This window comes from Atractosteus spatula, chromosome 11, assembly GCF_055471065.1.
Source record: "Atractosteus spatula isolate fAtrSpa1 chromosome 11, fAtrSpa1.hap1, whole genome shotgun sequence".
Classification (NCBI taxonomy): domain Eukaryota; kingdom Metazoa; phylum Chordata; class Actinopteri; order Semionotiformes; family Lepisosteidae; genus Atractosteus; species Atractosteus spatula.
The window spans coordinates 36874-53032 of record NC_142716.1 but is presented as its reverse complement, the minus strand read 5'-3'; the positions used below and the strand labels follow the sequence as shown (position 1 = coordinate 53032).

General features: G+C 42.5%; 1 protein-coding gene across 11 annotated transcripts; it reads left to right on the top strand.

The window, feature by feature from the left end:
- The first annotated feature begins 5249 nt into the window (after positions 1-5249).
- LOC148823240 (uncharacterized) lies at positions 5250-15026 on the top strand. 11 transcript variants are annotated; one of them, XM_088927864.1, is made up of 8 exons: positions 5250-6099; positions 6940-7105; positions 7744-7897; positions 8085-8170; positions 8449-12803; positions 13433-13589; positions 13916-13956; positions 14270-15026. In XM_088927864.1, the coding sequence occupies exons 1-5, from the start codon at positions 6017-6019 to the stop codon at positions 8461-8463; spliced, it is 504 nt and encodes a 167-aa protein (XP_088783990.1). In that variant the 5' UTR covers positions 5250-6016; the 3' UTR covers positions 8464-12803; positions 13433-13589; positions 13916-13956; positions 14270-15026. The 11 variants fall into 11 exon arrangements, with proteins under 11 accessions (XP_088783990.1, XP_088783993.1, XP_088783991.1 ...); XM_088927867.1 differs by lacking the exon at positions 5250-6099 and adding an exon at positions 8273-8338 and having other exon boundaries at positions 6748-7105; positions 7744-7839; XM_088927865.1 differs by lacking the exon at positions 5250-6099 and adding an exon at positions 8273-8342 and having other exon boundaries at positions 6748-7105; positions 7744-7839.
- Positions 15027-16159: the final 1133 nt, after the last annotated feature.

Below are 16159 nucleotides of genomic sequence, written 5' to 3'. Positions count from 1 at the left end.
TGCGGTAGGTAAATGTACTGGCTTCTTTTGAGATTTTAATCTAAAATTTTCTAGGTTTGCAAGCCAGTGTAATCATTTACTGTAGCCCTGAGCTTTATTGGATGAAAATCAAGCGTTTTGTTTTAGTGATCTGTTAATTTTTATACTGGTCTATCAATAGGTTTGTAGTTTTGTGCTTTTTTTCATTCAGTTTATTAGTATCCTGTACAACAGTCAATACACAGGAGCTGTGGTGGTAAAGGTGTTAATTTGGGTAAGTGGTTGTTGAATTTTCAGAGGAGTTTCTAGTCATTGGGGAATGTGAGACTTGCTTTTATTTAGGGTTTGATCTGTATGTGTACAGGCTGTAATCTCCCAGCTGGTAGAATGCATGAAGTGGCTTGAAGGTTTAAATCCATTGGTTGTGGCCCATCACTAGGTTGAGTGTTACTTGTGCTTTTGAGTTGCAATTGTTCTGAATGTTTAAGCTCTAAAACCTTTTCAGTCCAGGCTGCAGCTGTTTGGTACTGAACATGGTTAGTGTTTTGGTCTTGTACTACTGTGGATCTCAAGATACTTTTTAGAAAACATTTGTAGGAGTGTCTAGTCACTGTGCAATGTGAAGTTTAGTTTTATAAATGGTTTGCTTTGTATTTGTACAAGCTGTAGTCTTCCTGATCTGACAGAAAGGCTTTAATCCTTTCACAGTGGTTTATCAATGTGTAGCAGGTGACTTTTTTTGGGCAAGTTGTAATTCTGATTTTACACATCTAGGTTTTGCATCAAGCTGGAATTAAGCTCTTAAATTAAGAGAAATTACCTGGTGCTGCAGTAAATGTAGTGGATGACATTTAGCTTTTTTTAATGAGATTATTTAATGCTCTCAATTCTACACCAGTGTCAATTCTTTGTACTCTAAACTAGTAACTCTTTTTAGAAGTGGTGGTGGATTTTGTTACATTAGATATAAAGTATATTCTATCACATGATAAAAGCCCTGTAAACCTGGGTTATTGGCAAGTGGAATAAGCAAGCTAGAGAATGTTGGTTTAGTTCTACAAATGTTCTCCGTCTTTTGCTTTTGTAACCCATTCGAACAGTTTTAACCTGTTTCAGTCCGTATCCTTGCTAATGTCATGTGTTTGTAGCAAGAGCATCTGTCTTGGGTGACCAGTGCAAGGATTTGGGTTTTCTTGTTTGGGCCAGTGTTTATGGATAGGCTCTGATCAGTCAGGGTCGAGGGTGGAGTTGATCCGTTTTGGGATGGATGCACTGAATTTGAACTTGTTGAATTAATCTTGTTTGCTAGTGACAACAGTCATGGAGTATTGCAATAACATATTCCCTGGAAGTCTGCTGTGTCAATGGAAGAACTATACACTAGCTGAAGTAGCTTCAGTAATTGCATGAATCGCTGACTTTGGCAGCGCTGCAATGGACAGTTTGTAGGAGTGACTGTTGATCACTGCTTGTGGTCCACGTCTGAGAAGAGGTAACTGGTATTGTGTGGATAAGGCTGAGGTGATGCTCAGCCAAGATTGTCAAGCCTCTGCATACAGTGGACAGTAAGCCAATCATCCCACTGCATGAAGTCCCTGGCCCCCTGTACACACAGTGTGGAGTGACAGGCCTGGAGAATCCTGTTCAGAGGAAGCTCACTGGCTGACAGAGTACCAGCTGTGACCTGGTGATGCCCTACCGTGAGTATTGAAGTTTTCCACATTAAACAGTGGAGAGCAAAGACATGCTGAAAGCTGTCCTTAAATTTCCTGGATGCCCATGGGTCTTGGAGCAGTTGTGGTTATCGTCAAGGAGGACACTGTACCTGGAGCAGAGGTGAGTTTCACTCTTCTCCTGTCTAACCTAATCCAAACCACATTTGATGCTCTATAGGCTGCAAAGGAACAAGTAATAGGTTTATTCCATGCTGAAAAAAAGAAGAGGAACACAACGTTTTGGCCGTGGAGCCTTCTTCAGCCTTCTTCAGGAGCCTTCTCCACACCTGAAGAAGGCTCCACGGCCGAAACGTTGTGTTCTTTCTTCTTTTTTTCAGCATGGAATAAACCTATTACTTGTTCCTTTGCAGGCTATGCATGCTGACGCAGCTACCCACCTGAACTACTTTGATGCTCTATAACCATTTAGTATTGGCGAGTGGCAAGTTTCATTTTCTGATGTCCTTTCATGTTTCAGTCCCTCATTTGTAAGAATTTTATAATGGAGGAAAAGGTACTTTTGGTGTAGGCTTAATGTTAAACTCTTATTGTCAACATGCTATCCATTTAGAAATGAGGTGTAATTTTGGATTTGTCTTGTCTGTCTTTTGGGTGATGTTTGCTCCTTGATTGGGTGAGGCACTGACGTGCACTTGACTGGCTGTCATTCTGGCTCTCAAAGACTAAATTAGTGCTTTGTATGTGATTTATTTCATGGGTGCACACATGTAAATGAATCACTTTAGTTCAATTGTGACTTGATGAATCGGACTCCTGGCTGGTTACAGCTCTGAGGAGACGGCGTGTCAGCCAGGTTCTCTTGATGGGTCTTTGCACAGGAACTGCACTTGCTCCCCTGTGGCACAACAGTGGACTGGGGGGTTTTCTTTGCTCTCTGCAGGGTGTTGTCCTGTTGGTTTGACTTTGGACCCTGTTGGTAGTGAAAATGCAGGGTTGACTATTTCTAAGAAAGGTAGAGGACTTGGGCTAAATCCTTCTCTCCATTTCAGGCTCTCTGCTGCCAGTAGGGATGAGAAGGCTTGTGCTCCTGAGGGAGGACCTTTCATCACCAGGAGTGGAGTGCAGATGGGGCCAGTCTCTTTCTGTGAAGGTCTACTGGAGGAGTGGGGAGCTTTTTCCAAGTCTGAATGTCATTGATAACATCAGAGGATTCAGGTTTGACTACAATGTGTACAGTAGCTACATGGGGAACATTTTCATTGGCTACAGTACATACACCTGGGTATTCTGGGTTCACGTACAATTGTGTAGACTGTTGTATGGGGTATAATTTATGTGTACTGGACAGATGGCTTTTGGCATGGGACATAGTGTTGTATGACAGAAACCCTTGGCTACTTCTAGTTTGTACTTGAAGTTGAAAGACCCTGTAATCAGGGTTAGAGATGCAGGACAATCTGAAAGCAAAGCATTCTTTAGTTTACTGCATGGAAAACTGAATATTTTGAGAATCTTTGATTTTGCAACTAATTAACTGTAGCAATCTGTTAGTCATCTTCAGTATTCAAGCCAGTGTTGTGATGCAAGATAGTGATGTTGAAATACTTTTTTTACACCGTGTATTCCAATGAGCAGGTGACAGCTGTCAGACTGAGAATGGGGGAGTAGGAAGCATTACTGCTGGTGAACTTGGGCTGTGCCGAGTGAACAATGTGAGCAGAAGGTAAGCAAAGGAGAGATTCAGGTCATTGTGAGGAGAGCTTTTAAAGTTGGGAGCAGCCTACACAGCACAACCTGGTCCCCTCTATGTGGAAGATGGGAGTGGTAAGTTCTGTTTCTTTTACAGTTGGTGCACTTGGCAGTGGTTGAAGACAAGATGCTCCTGGTCTCAAGAGAAGAGTGTTGGTGTTTTGGTCTCTGGAATGTTTCTGTGATTTAGGGTGGAATGCTGTGATTTGTGCTCCCCAGTCCCTGCCCACCTGAATGCAAACAGTGCTGATGGACGCCTTGTTTGGAGATGAGCTTCCATTGAATAGTATTGGCCGTCTGAAAGGATATTGGGAGTGTTCTGTGAGTATTAAACACTTGGGAAGGTTGTGTAGAACATTGTCTAATCATTGAGTTTTGACATTTTGCAGCTTGTGACTGTGGTTCTCTACACTTTCCCCAATCAAAGATGACTGAAATATCAAACTATAGTTTGATTAAAAGCATCTTGTTTATATGGAGTCAGGTGTGAGTGTCTTGCTAGCAAATTCCAAATGCATTTTCAGTTTTGTACTAGGCTTAGTTTTGAGATTCACTGTGCAAGTTTAGCTTCCTGTTTAACAGGGTAAATATGTGGAACTGTAGGTTTCTTTCTTGTAGGCTTTTGTTTTGGCGATGTTTCTTGCTTAAGCAGTTGTAGCACCAGCAGCCTCCTCCTCTTGAGATTCCTTGGAGATGGGTTCAAAATGTGAAATACCAAGTCAGGAGACCCAGTAGATCAGTGAGATCCTTACCACTCCAGAATAGACTGGGGAGGCTGTGTGGGGCAGCTGTGGGCTTGACACCACCCTCAAAGGTAGGAGCGGCTTTCTTTTCCGACTGCTCCTCTGCACACCAGCCTTTTGATGGCTGTTCCCAGGAGCACCTGAGCCACCTGGCTGGTTGAGCCAAAGTTGACTTTGTTCCAGGTAAGGGGGGACTCTGATTATGTAGCCTGCAGCTGCTGGGGTTCTTTGTCGGTTTTTTAGCCTTCATGGTAAAGTGTCACTAGCATAAGTACTGGTTAATCAGGGGACGGAAGTCAAATACTGAAAGTGTTGTGCAAGCACTGGGGAGGATTTGGCAAAATTGTTTATGGTATGACTGGAAAATTAGTGAATTTTCAGTATGTAAGATTTATTTCATGGGTGCACACGTGTAACTAAATCTTACATTGAAATTTTAGAAGTGAATTTAGTAAATTTAAAGGGGGAACTAAGCCAAGTATGGCGTCTTCCTGATTACCCAGTGAGACTGTATTCTGTGAATGTCCACCACAATCAATCCTGTCAGGTTTAGTGCACAAAGGGGAGTGAGTTTCCAGCTGATTAGAAGTGGTTGTGTACTGTGCCTTGTGAGGGAGAGAGCTACATGAAGACTGTCAGAGGACTTTCTTATTCTGGATGTGTACTTTAACCATGAGCACAAAATGTTATTGGTGTAAAACTGGCTGTGAAACTTGGTTAAGTGGTTCTGCTGATCTTTTAGAAAACCTTTTTAAAGAAGCTTCTAGTCATTGGGGAATGTGAGGCTTAGTTTGACCATGGGTTAATCGGTATGTGTTCAAAGTGTTATCTCCATGATAGTCAAGTGTGTGATCCAGTTTCAAGTACTGTGCTTTTGTTTCAGTTGTTTAAAATGTTCAAGCTCTAAAGCCTTTTCACCTTGGTTAAGGCTGTAGCTGTTTGGTACTGAAGATGGATAGTGTTTATATCTCATACTGCAGTGGATCCTTGCTGTTTTGGAATTGTCTTCTTTTTGCAAAACCAGAAGAGGCTTGTCTCAAATTGAGTTTAAGGCAAAAGTTCTGCTGCACTAGGTATGCACTTTTAGGGTCTCTTTTAAAAAGATTGGATTTCAATTACTATTTTATTTGGACATGCAGCTTTGCGTAATCAGTTCTGTATTTTGGTAGTGGTGGTTGGATTTTAAGGATGGGTAAGTTGAGCTTGAATGTGCAATACTTCTACATGGTGAACTACTGTAAATGGATTTGGTAACAATCATGTATCTTTGTTATAAGGCTCAGTTGGTTAAGCTAGAGGTTTTTAATTGGTTGTCTCAAATTTTCTACCTTTCTTGCTTTTGAAACTGATTTGACTAGTTTTCATTTCTGGTTTCAGCCAGTATCCAAGCTAATCTCAAGGAAGTGAAGCAACAGCATCTAAGTCCAGCATGAGAACTGGCCTGGAGTATTGCAACAAGATCCAGAACTGTCAAAATGTTAGTGGTGTCTGTCTCAATGATGCCATGCTCTATGATGGTCTAGCTCAGAAGAAAGGAGGCTAGCTTTGTCCTGAATAAGGTGAGGCGATCCACCTGCTTCAAGTTCTCATCTACAAAAACTCCAGAGCCTCTGAAAAAGTGTGGAAATGGTGGGTAAACCGATCATCCCACTGCCTGACGTTCTTGGGCCGTTACTAGCATCTTTTGGTGTGGATATGCATTTGCTCTCACCCTTATCTGTGCACTTTTGAGGCCTAGGTACAGGTGGGTTTGAAGGTAAGTAGAGGAGGTGCAAGTGTAGCTGTTTTTCCTGTGATGGGTCAGCAGTGATGCAGATTTGTGATTTTGATTATAGTTCAATCAGTGTTTTGCAGTTCCTGGCCAGCTGAATGCACAGTGCAGTGACAGGCTTGGAGAACCCTGCTCAGAGGATGCTCACTGGATACAAGCTGTACCCTGTTGATGCCCATTGGTAAGTATTGAAGTCTGTGGTTTAAACCGTGGAAAGCAAAGAGGTGCTGCAAGTAGTCCTTGAATTTCCTGGATGCACATGGATCTTGGAGCAGGTGCAAGGGTGGTGTAATAGAGGACATGTCCCTGGAGCAGAGGTGAGTTTCACTTTTTTTTTTTTCCTGTCTAACCTTATCCATAGCAAACTTGATGCTATATGACCATTTAGCATTTGCTTGTCAGAAGTGTTTACTGAAGGATGAAAAGCTTCTTTTGGAGTAGGCTACATGTTAAGCTCTTGGACCTCTTCTGGTGGATAATGTCACACTTTAACATGCTGAACATTTACACTACGTTTCTAGAGGTGAAGCTTTATTGGGCTTTCTTCTGGGTAATTTTTCTTCCCTGCTTGGTTGAGGTATTTGTATACTAATGTGCACTTAACTGGCTGTCCATTCTGGCTCTGTAAGACAATTACTGCTTTGCATCTGATTTATTTCATGGGTGCACACATGCAAATAAATCAGTTTAGATGCACAGCAGTACAATAGTGATGTGGCACACCAACAGCCTCCTCCACTGTAGACTCCTTGCTGGTTACAGCATATTGGCCAGGTACTCGTGATGGGTGTTGGCACAGGAACTGCTCTCCTCACAGGGAAGGAACTGCATTGGATCCCTCCCCTGTGGCAAGAGCCCTGGACTGAAGGTTTTCTCTTGGCTCTCTGCAGGGTGTTTTCCTGTTTTATCCTGGACAGATGCTACAACAAACACTTTACAAGTTTAGTACAAAACTGGAGCTGGGAGTAAATGTTCTTGCGGTTTTCCAAGTGCAGAGGATCATGCCAAAACTGTCTACTAGGTTTTATGCTGCCGGGAGGGTTGACCAGACCTTTGCTCCCGGACGGATGACCTTTCATCACCAGGAGTGGAGTACAGTCTCTGGGATCTTTAGCAAGATCTGCTGGAGGAATGGGGTGCTTGTTCAAAGGCTGAAAGTCAATGGTAACATCAGAGGATCTCGTCAGGTGAGTGGGTGTAGCGAGCCTTTCTGCCCAGTAAGAGAGATGGGGCATCTTGAGAATACTGGTTACATGGGGTACTTCATTTTTCATTGGGTACATTTGGGTACTCTGGCTATGTTGGGTCATTTGGCTACATAGAGTATATTGGGCAGGCAACATTTGGCATGTGCATAGGAGTTGCAGCAATGGTGTAGTACATGTGTAGATTCAACTTTTCTTTTGCCTACTTATTTTTGCACTTATAATGGACTTGAAAGACCCTAATATCTGGGTTGGAGGAATGTGGGACAATATGAAAGCCTTGTCTTTAGTTCATTTCATGGAGAACTGAGTATTTGATAGTCTTTAATTTTAACTGATCTTGGAAGAGAAGCAAGAACAATTTGGGTTTTGTCTCTTTGGGTCAGTGAGATGAGTATTTGAGGGTGGGGTCAGTTGTGATCAGTCAGGGTTAAAGGAAGGATTAAGCTGATGTTGAATTAATTTTTTACACTACATGCATATTCCAGTGACCTGGTGACACCTGTCAGATGGAGTAATTCAAAAGGGTCACGAGCTTCCCTGGAAGTTGGCTGTCAGTAGTATAAAGGGAGATGAAGGCTGCCTTCTTACTGAACTTGATTTGTTTTCATTGGTTGCAGATGTATCGGTCCCTCACCTCATGTGAGCGTGATGCCAACCTACAAGATTGCCCAGCTCTGGGACAAGGAGCCTGCATTTGGTCAGATGAAGTTAAGGTGGTACATCTGCAAGAACCTGTGACTCTACATGCGCATTCCAGCAGATTGGAAAAGTGTAAATACTGGTGATGAGTAAACTTTTTATCCCACTGCCTGATTAGTTTACTCCCAACTCATCTTGCATTTTTAGTATAGGTTGTTCAAACAGTTGTTTAAGATGTTATCCTTGTTTGATCTTTTTGGCATCAATGTCAAAAATGATTGAATGGGGGGGGTTCTGATTTTTCTTTATTTTCCACAAGGTGCTGTTTTCCCAGATCTGTCTCAGTGGGGAGCAAGGAGTGCTTACTGCTTGGGAAGTGGACTTGGGCTTCCCTCAGTGAACAAGGTGAGTTGAAGGTAAGTAAAGGGGAGATGCAGGTCAGTGTGAGGAGAGTTTTTAATGTTGTGTGGAGGAGGGAAATGGACATTCTGTGTTTTGTCCTTACAGTTGGTGCACTGAGAGGCAGCTGTCAGAGATGGGATGGTTTTCAGCCCCTGGTCTCAAGAGAAGAGTGTCGGTATCTGTCAATTATGTTTACAGAACAGCCTCTCTCAATGAGGCTAGACCATGGTGGTGCTGAGTGGTATGAATGACTTGTGAATGTTTCCACTTTTTTTTAAAAGAGTGGAATGCCATGATGGGTGCTCCCCAGTCCCTGCCCACCTGAATGCAGACATGGAACAGTAATGGCTGTCTGAAATGCATCAGGAGTGTGATCTAATTCCTTTCTGTGAGTATTGAAGTCCCGCAGATGGAACACCAGAAAGCAAGGAGGGGTTTGAAGCTGCCCTTGCTGAATCTGCTGGGCAGCTGTGGATGTAGGAACACATGCAAAGGTAGTCATGCAGGACATTGTCCCTCTAGCATTGGTGAGTTGTGTCCTTTTAGTTTCTGTTCTTTGATTTGGGAAAGTGTCGAGATGTTCAAGTTGGTCATTATACTCATATAGAGGTATATGGTGTAACAAAATGCTATATAACTAGCTCTTGGATGGTAAGTGGTACAAAAAAGAAGCAATGTGCAAAATCATGCATCAACTATTAAATAAAGGATCTAATGTTATGGGGAGTGAATTTCTTGACATGTGAGGTTGAGGTAGATTTCAATGTGTATTTGAGCTTTAAGAGAAGGTACAGTGAGGGTTCAGATCATGGGTGAGAGGCTGGCAGTTTAATAGTGTGGGGGTAAAAACTGAGTTTGGTAATCTGGGCCTGAGTGCTCCGGTACCGGTTTCTGGATGGTAGAGGGTCAAACGCTCTTCTTGCTTGGGTGTGTGGAGTCTTTGCTTGCAGCTTTACTCAAGCACAGTCTGTCATAAATGGACTGGGCAGTTTTCACCACCTGTTGTAGGGCTTTGTGGTCGGCAATACTGCAGATGCAACCTGTCGGTGTACTTTCTGTTGTGCATCTGTATAAGTTGGTGAGGTTCTGGGGACATCTTGGCCTTCTTCAACAGTCTTTGGAAATGCAGGCTCTGTTGTGCTTTCTTAATCAGACTGGTGGACAATGGACTTGGCACACACCCCTGGGGGACCCCAGTGTTCAGAGTTTGTGTGCTGGAGGTGTGGTTTCCAAGCCTGACAGCCTGGGGTCTGCCTGTCAAAGTCCCAAATCCCATTGCAGAGGATGGTATTGAGACCCAATGCACTGAGTTTCTTGTTTCTGGAATGATGTTAAAAGCTGAGCTGAAGTTGGTGAATTTTTTTATTTTTATTAATCCAGAAGGGATAGGGCAGTGTGTATGGCAATGAAAACTGTCATCTGTGGATCTGTAGGTACGGGTTTAGTTTCGGGAATGGTGTCCTTAATGTGCCCCATGACAGCCCTTGAAACACTTTACCATGATGGTTGTTGGCGCCACCGTGTGGTAGTCATTAAGGCATGTTACTGTGGTTTTCTTTGGTATTGGGATGATGGTGGTTGTCTTGAAGCAGGTGGGGACTACAGCTTGGCCCCAAGACATGCTGAAAATGTCTGAATACACTTGGCGGTTGATTGGTTTAGGTTCTGAGCATGTGACTGGGAATGATATATTGGGCCTTGTGCGTGTTTACTTTTAGCAGAGATCTCCTCCACATTTGCAGACTGCGAGAGCACCTGGTTGGTCGCAGAGGATGCAGTTCTGTTGAGTGGATTCAAACTGAGTGTAAAAGGTGTTGAGCTTGTTGTGCAGGGAGGCATCATGGGCAGGTGCACAGATGTTTTTTCTTTTGTAGTCTATACCGTCCCACATGCGTGTTGGGTCATGAGTGCTGAAGTGTTCCTCTAATTTTTGTTTAAGTGTTTTTTGCATGTTTAATACCTTTCTTTAGATTGATCCCAGCTGACTTGAGTTTTGATTTATTGCCTAATTTGAATGTTTCATACCTTGCTTTGATTAGGTTGTGAACCTCTATGGTTTCGGTTTAGAAAAAGTTAATTTTTTTTAGTGTTCCACTGCCAGCACGTCTTGATGTAGCTAGTGACTAATGCATTTTCCTATGTCTGTGTGTGATCCCTGTGTGGCTGCCATTCTGACTGCTAGTTTTGCTTGCCTGCACAGTTTACTGTACGTGGGGAGGAGAGACTGATCTGAGCAGTGTATAGTACTTCTAGTGCTTCCTTGTCATTTGAGCTGGGGGGAGGGAATGTAGATGGTGATAAGTTGTAAATGCCCTCAGCAGATTATTGAAAATCTAGAGTGGCTGAGCAGTGTTTTGTGATGGTAGATGCATTGTTGCACCACACGTTAATAAAAATGCATATATCCTCGCCTCTGGTTTTACCAGACTCTGCAGTTCTGTCCACGTGGAAGGCAGAAAACCCGTCTAGGTGCATCGCCTAATTCTGTGTCGGTACTCTTTTGGTGAATACATGAGTCCAGAGTCACAGCTGAAATTGACAACTAGTGTAAAGCTACTGGCTCCTTTATAATTAGGAAAGAAGTTTATACAAAATGTTTAAATGCCTTTTCAATTTTGGATGCGGCTCATGTTTGTGACGTTTGGTGGGCAATTTAAGCTTCCTTAAGACTAAATGTGCAAAATGTAACTGTTGGTCTATTTTTCTTGGTAATAGTTGTCTTTCTTGGTGAAGCACTGTTTCACTTCACTGGCTGTCTTTCTGGCTTTTGAAAGATTTATTTCATGGGTGCATATTGAAGTAAATCACTCCAATATAAGAGACTTGGCACACCAGCAGACTCCTTGTCATGTCAGCCAGGTTCTGTTGATGGGTGGTGGCACAGGCACCGCACCTGAGCCCTGGACTGGGGGTTTTCCTGTTGGCTTGTTTTGAATGAACAAAGTTTGCTGTGGAAATGTTGGCTTGAATGTTTCTAAAGTGCAGAAGATCAAGTCTAAATCTCCACCTGAGTAACTTGCAGATGTGGTACACTCTAGACTAGGATTGCAGCTGGGGTTCATTGTAAAGATTAAGTTGCCCTAAAACAAAAAGAAGAAAGAGAACACAACGTTTCGGCCGTGGAGCCTTCTTCAGGTGTGAGCACCTGAAGAAGGCTCCACGGCCGAAACGTTGTGTTCTCTTTCTTCTTTTTTTCAGCATGGAATAAACCTATTACTTGTTCCTTTGCAGCCTACGCATGCTGACGCAGCTACCCACCTGAACTACTAAAACCAAAATGTTTTCATTGAAAGCAAGGTTGTCTGTTTTAGTGCAGAAAGGGGAGGGATGAGTTTCCAGCTGTCTGGAAGTGGATGTGTGCTGTGCTCTGTGAAAAGGGAGGGCTGCATGAAAACTGTAATGCTTTTGTTGGAGGACTCTCGTTGTTTGTTTTCTTTTAAACAATTGCAACTGCTACAGTAAGTTTTTTTTGTTCTATGTATAATATACCAAATTGTGTGTAGTTTTGCCCTGAGTATCCTGTACAGCAGTCATAGGAGATGTGGCTGTAAAAGTGTGAACTCGGGGAAAGTGGTTGTTGAACCTTTGTTTTCAGAGGAGTTTCTAGTCACTGGGGAATGTGAGGTTTGGTTTTATGAAGAGTTTGATCTGCATGTGTACAGGCTGTAATCTCCCTGCTGGTAGAATGCATGTAGTGGCTCAAAGATTTAAATCCATTGGTTGTGGCCCATCACTAGGTTTTGAGTTATTTTTGCTTTTGAGTTTGTTGTTTTGAATGTTTAAGCTTTAAAACCTTTTCAGTCCAGGCTGCAGTTCTTTGGTACTGAATATGGTCAGTGTTTTGTCTTGTACTACTGTGGATCTCAAGAGTATTGGGGCACATTAAATTGTTCTTTATGTAAAACCAAAATTTAATTTGGTCTTTAAAAGGCACATTACTGCATCCCTAGGTATGTGTTAAGAAAGCCCAAATTTCAACCACTACCTGATTGGATGTACGACTGAGAATTTGACTTAATACCAGGGTGATTTTATTTAAAATTTGTTTGACTGTCTTGTCTACATGGAATACAACTGTAAATGGATTTGGTCATCCCTGTTTACCTGGGTTTTCGGACAGTAGAATCTAAGCTAGAAGCTTTTAGCTCAATTTTGAGGGAGGAGTTGAGTAGGTCACTTATGTTTGCAGATGGATGCACCTGGGATCTGAACTACTTGAATGCTTTGTTTTGTGCTGTATGTGAATTTCAGTGAGTTGGTGACAATTAAGATGGAGTTTTGAACTGAATCCAGAGATTCTTTGGATATCTTCTATTGAAAGAGCAGAACTACAAAGAAGCTGACAGTTGTCTTTTTGGTTACTGCCTGAATTGCTGAACTTGTCTACTGTGATGGAGAGCTTGCAGGAGTCACTGTCTTAACACGGGTACATGCCACCATGCTGTTGATGGGGAGCTCAATGGCTGGCTAAAAGGATACAATCGGTTTGATTTGATGCGAGTATTGAAGTCCTGCGCTTTTAACAGTGGAGAGTGAAGAGATGTTTTGCAGGTTATCCTTAAATTTCGTGGCTGCCTATGGATCTTGGAGCAGTTGCGAAGCAAGGATCTCGGAGGATTTTGTTCCTGGAGCAGTGGTGAGTTTCACTTTTGTTTGTCTAATCCATGTCCAAATCAAATGAATTTTTAATTTGTCCTTGCGTGCAAGAAGTGTTTTGAAGGTTGACAAGCTGCTTTTGGGTTAGGCCTAGTTTTGAGCTCTTGATGTGATGCTTTAATGTGCTAAACATTGAGTCATAGTGGTGTATTTTTTCTTTTGGCTTTTTTTCTGGCTCATTTTTCCTCCCTGTTTGGTTGAGGGATTTGTAAACTCATGTGCATTTGAGTGGCTGTCATTCTGGCTCTGGAAGATGGAATTACTGCTTTGTATGTGATTTTATTTCATGGGTACACATGTAAATGAATCACTTTAGATGCATAGCAGTACTATGGTGACTTGGCACACCAGCTGCTGTCTCCAGTGTCGAGTCCTTGCTGTAGACGGCACGTCAGCCAGGTTCTCTCGATGGGTGTTGGCACAGGAATTGCTCTCCCTGGGGAGGAGCTGCAGTGGATCCTGCGACAGGAGCCCTGGACTGGCGGGTTTTCTCTGCAGGGTGTTTTCCTGTTGGTTAGTGTTACACTGTATGTTGGGGAGTGGAAATGCTGGCTTGACTGTTTCTAAGAAGTGCAGAGGACTTTGTCTAAATCCTTCTCTCCGTTTCAGGCTCTCTGCTGCCAGACGAGATGAGCAGGCTTGTGCTTCAGAGGGAGGATCTTTCATGACCAAGAGCACAGATGGGGTTGGGCTCTGGGATGTTTCTGTGAAGATCTGCCGGAGGAGTGGGGTGCAAGTTAAAAGCTGCATCAGAGGATCGAGTTGGGTGAGTTTCTTCCCCCTCCTAGGAGGCGTGATGGAGCATTTTGGGTATGCTCTGGGTGTATGTTGGTTTGAGGTACATTTTGTGTAGACTGCATATTGTGACATAAAGTCCAGTGAGTTTATTGGTTAGGCAGCTGTTGGCATGTGCATGGGAGTCATGTAGTACATTTAGAAAACTTTTCTTACGGTTTGTTGCTCTTTTAATGGACATGAAAGATACTGTTATCAGAGAAATGTGGGAGAATATGAAAGCCTTGCATTTTTAATGAATTTGATATTTGGTTTTGTAACCTACGTTAACTGCTTCAATTTGTCTTTTGTGTCCAGCTGAAGACCTAGGCGGACAAGGAAATGGATCTATGTCCTTGGTAAGCAGGCAAGGAAAAACTGGCTTGAGGGAAGGGATAAGTTAACTGTCTGTTTTGGGATGTAATTTGAGAACTTGTGTGCAGATGTTGAAATGCTTTAATGCAGATATTGGCGATGGACTTTTCCCCTGTGGTAGGAGCCCTGCACTGTGGGTTTTTGCTTTTGCACATTTCAGGGTGGTTTTCTGTTGGGTTTGTTCTGGAATTGTGTAGCACTGAACTGATCATTTTGGTCAAAATGGGTGTTGGGAGTGGGAATGTAGACTGGACTTTCTGACTAGTGCAGAGGACTGTCGAGCTTTTTTTCCTTTAGGTTCTCTGCTGTCGGGGGGTGACCAGGCCTTTGCTGCCGAGAGAGGACCTTTAACAGGATGGGAGCCCAGATGTAGCAGACTGAGATCCATCTGTGAAGATCTGCCAGAAGACTCGTGGGCCTGTTTTGATTTTGGAAGACTATGGCTACGGAGGAGCATCGATACTGCTGTACAAGTTCCTAATGACAAGCGAAGAATGAGGGGGAGGCCTTTTGTGGGGTGGAAAGAGGTTCAGGTGGTGCATGAAGCTATAAATGAATCTCTGCAAACTGGTCTTGTAAAGGCTGTTTGCATCTTGGATTGTAACTTTAGCACCTGAGCCACCTGGCAGGGAGGAGACAAAGTGACTTCCAGTGTGGGAATGGAGAAAGTTTAGTTTTGTAGCTTGGGAACCATTTTGTAAATTATGGGCCATTTGAAAAGCAGAGTTTGAGAGTCTAAGGTCAAGCAATGATTTATTTGCATGGGTGCACACATGCACATAAATCTTGCATTGGCTTTAGAGTAAATTGAATTGAGCCCCTAAAGTAGAAATGAGTAAAAGGAGTAGTTATGCCATCCACTCATGTGGGGGAAAAGAGGCATTGGTTTAGCTGAAAGTTGCTCTTTTTTCATACCTGCACAGAAAGCACTTTTGTCATGGGGGATTTGTGTTCTGTTTTGTGGATTTGTAAGTACTTTGCTAGACAATGTTCTCCTGTATTGAATGTATTTTTGTCTGTATGGTGGCATAATAAAACTTGCTAATGTACCAAATCTGTTCTTGTGTTTATTGCATGTTGATTGTGGTTGTACAAGGTGCTGTTCTTATATTGAATACATACTGGCACTGGATCTGCTTTTCCCTGCATTGCTGTACTTGGACATTTTACACCCTAAATGAGTTTTTGATTTCAGTTTTTTACTACTCGGGATTTAGGTTACACTCTGTGTACATTTGGTGTAGGTAGTGGATGTTTTTTTTATGGATCTAAGTATTGGTTTACAGTCACAAACTTGGTATTTTATGTTTTTTGAGAATCTAGGTGAGTTTTAAGGTATATTTAGCCATTGATGGTGTGAAGCACAGAACTGAAATGCTGCTTTGGGTTTATGAAGAGTTTTAAATTACCGCTGGGTGGCTTTGGATTAGTTCAGTTGTGTAGAAAGGAATATGCACAGATACGGTGGTGTCCAGTGTGAAGGCAGAGTCCTGGTGAAGGGTGACCTCTTGGCTTCCAGCTCACGAGCCCCAGTTGGATGGGTCCTATAAAGGTAGTATTTTGTCCCCGTGTGGTTTGTGTTTTAATGTTAAGTTCTATACTTTGGCTGTTGTCCCTTCCCACTGGTTCATTAATTCATCCATCTTTGCTGTTTTGACATCTTTAATGAAACTCGACCAATCTGATCTCGGCTTATTCAGTATTTAACTTGGTGGTTTTCAGAATGTAGGGGTATTTTGGTTCCGTTTTGCTTTGTGTGCTTTTTTGTATAGCTTTGGCTTTGTGGAGGTGTTTTGTACTTTGTTTATCCTTTATTTTGCGTTATCAACCTCTGTTCTTTTGTGCTGTTTTTTTGCTTATTCTTGTTTTTGTTTGTAGTTTACTAGTGAATTTGTGTCAAGGGTAAGTTGTTTGTTGGCTATATTGTGCAGATGTAGTTGTTTGTATGAGAGTAGTGTAGTATGGCTGAGTGCCTTTTTGTTTTGTATGGTTTTGGGTAGATGGTGAAGGTTAGCCAGGGTGTTGGATGCTGAAGACCTGAGTTTTGTTTTGGTAGAATGGTCACTTTCCCTCACTTCATTATCCAGCTTCTTTTTGTTTTCTTTGGCACTGCTCTTCTGTTCTTTCTAAATACTAGTCTATGTATTTAAATTTTTTTTAGACTAAAACTTATGCTTCCCGAGTCCT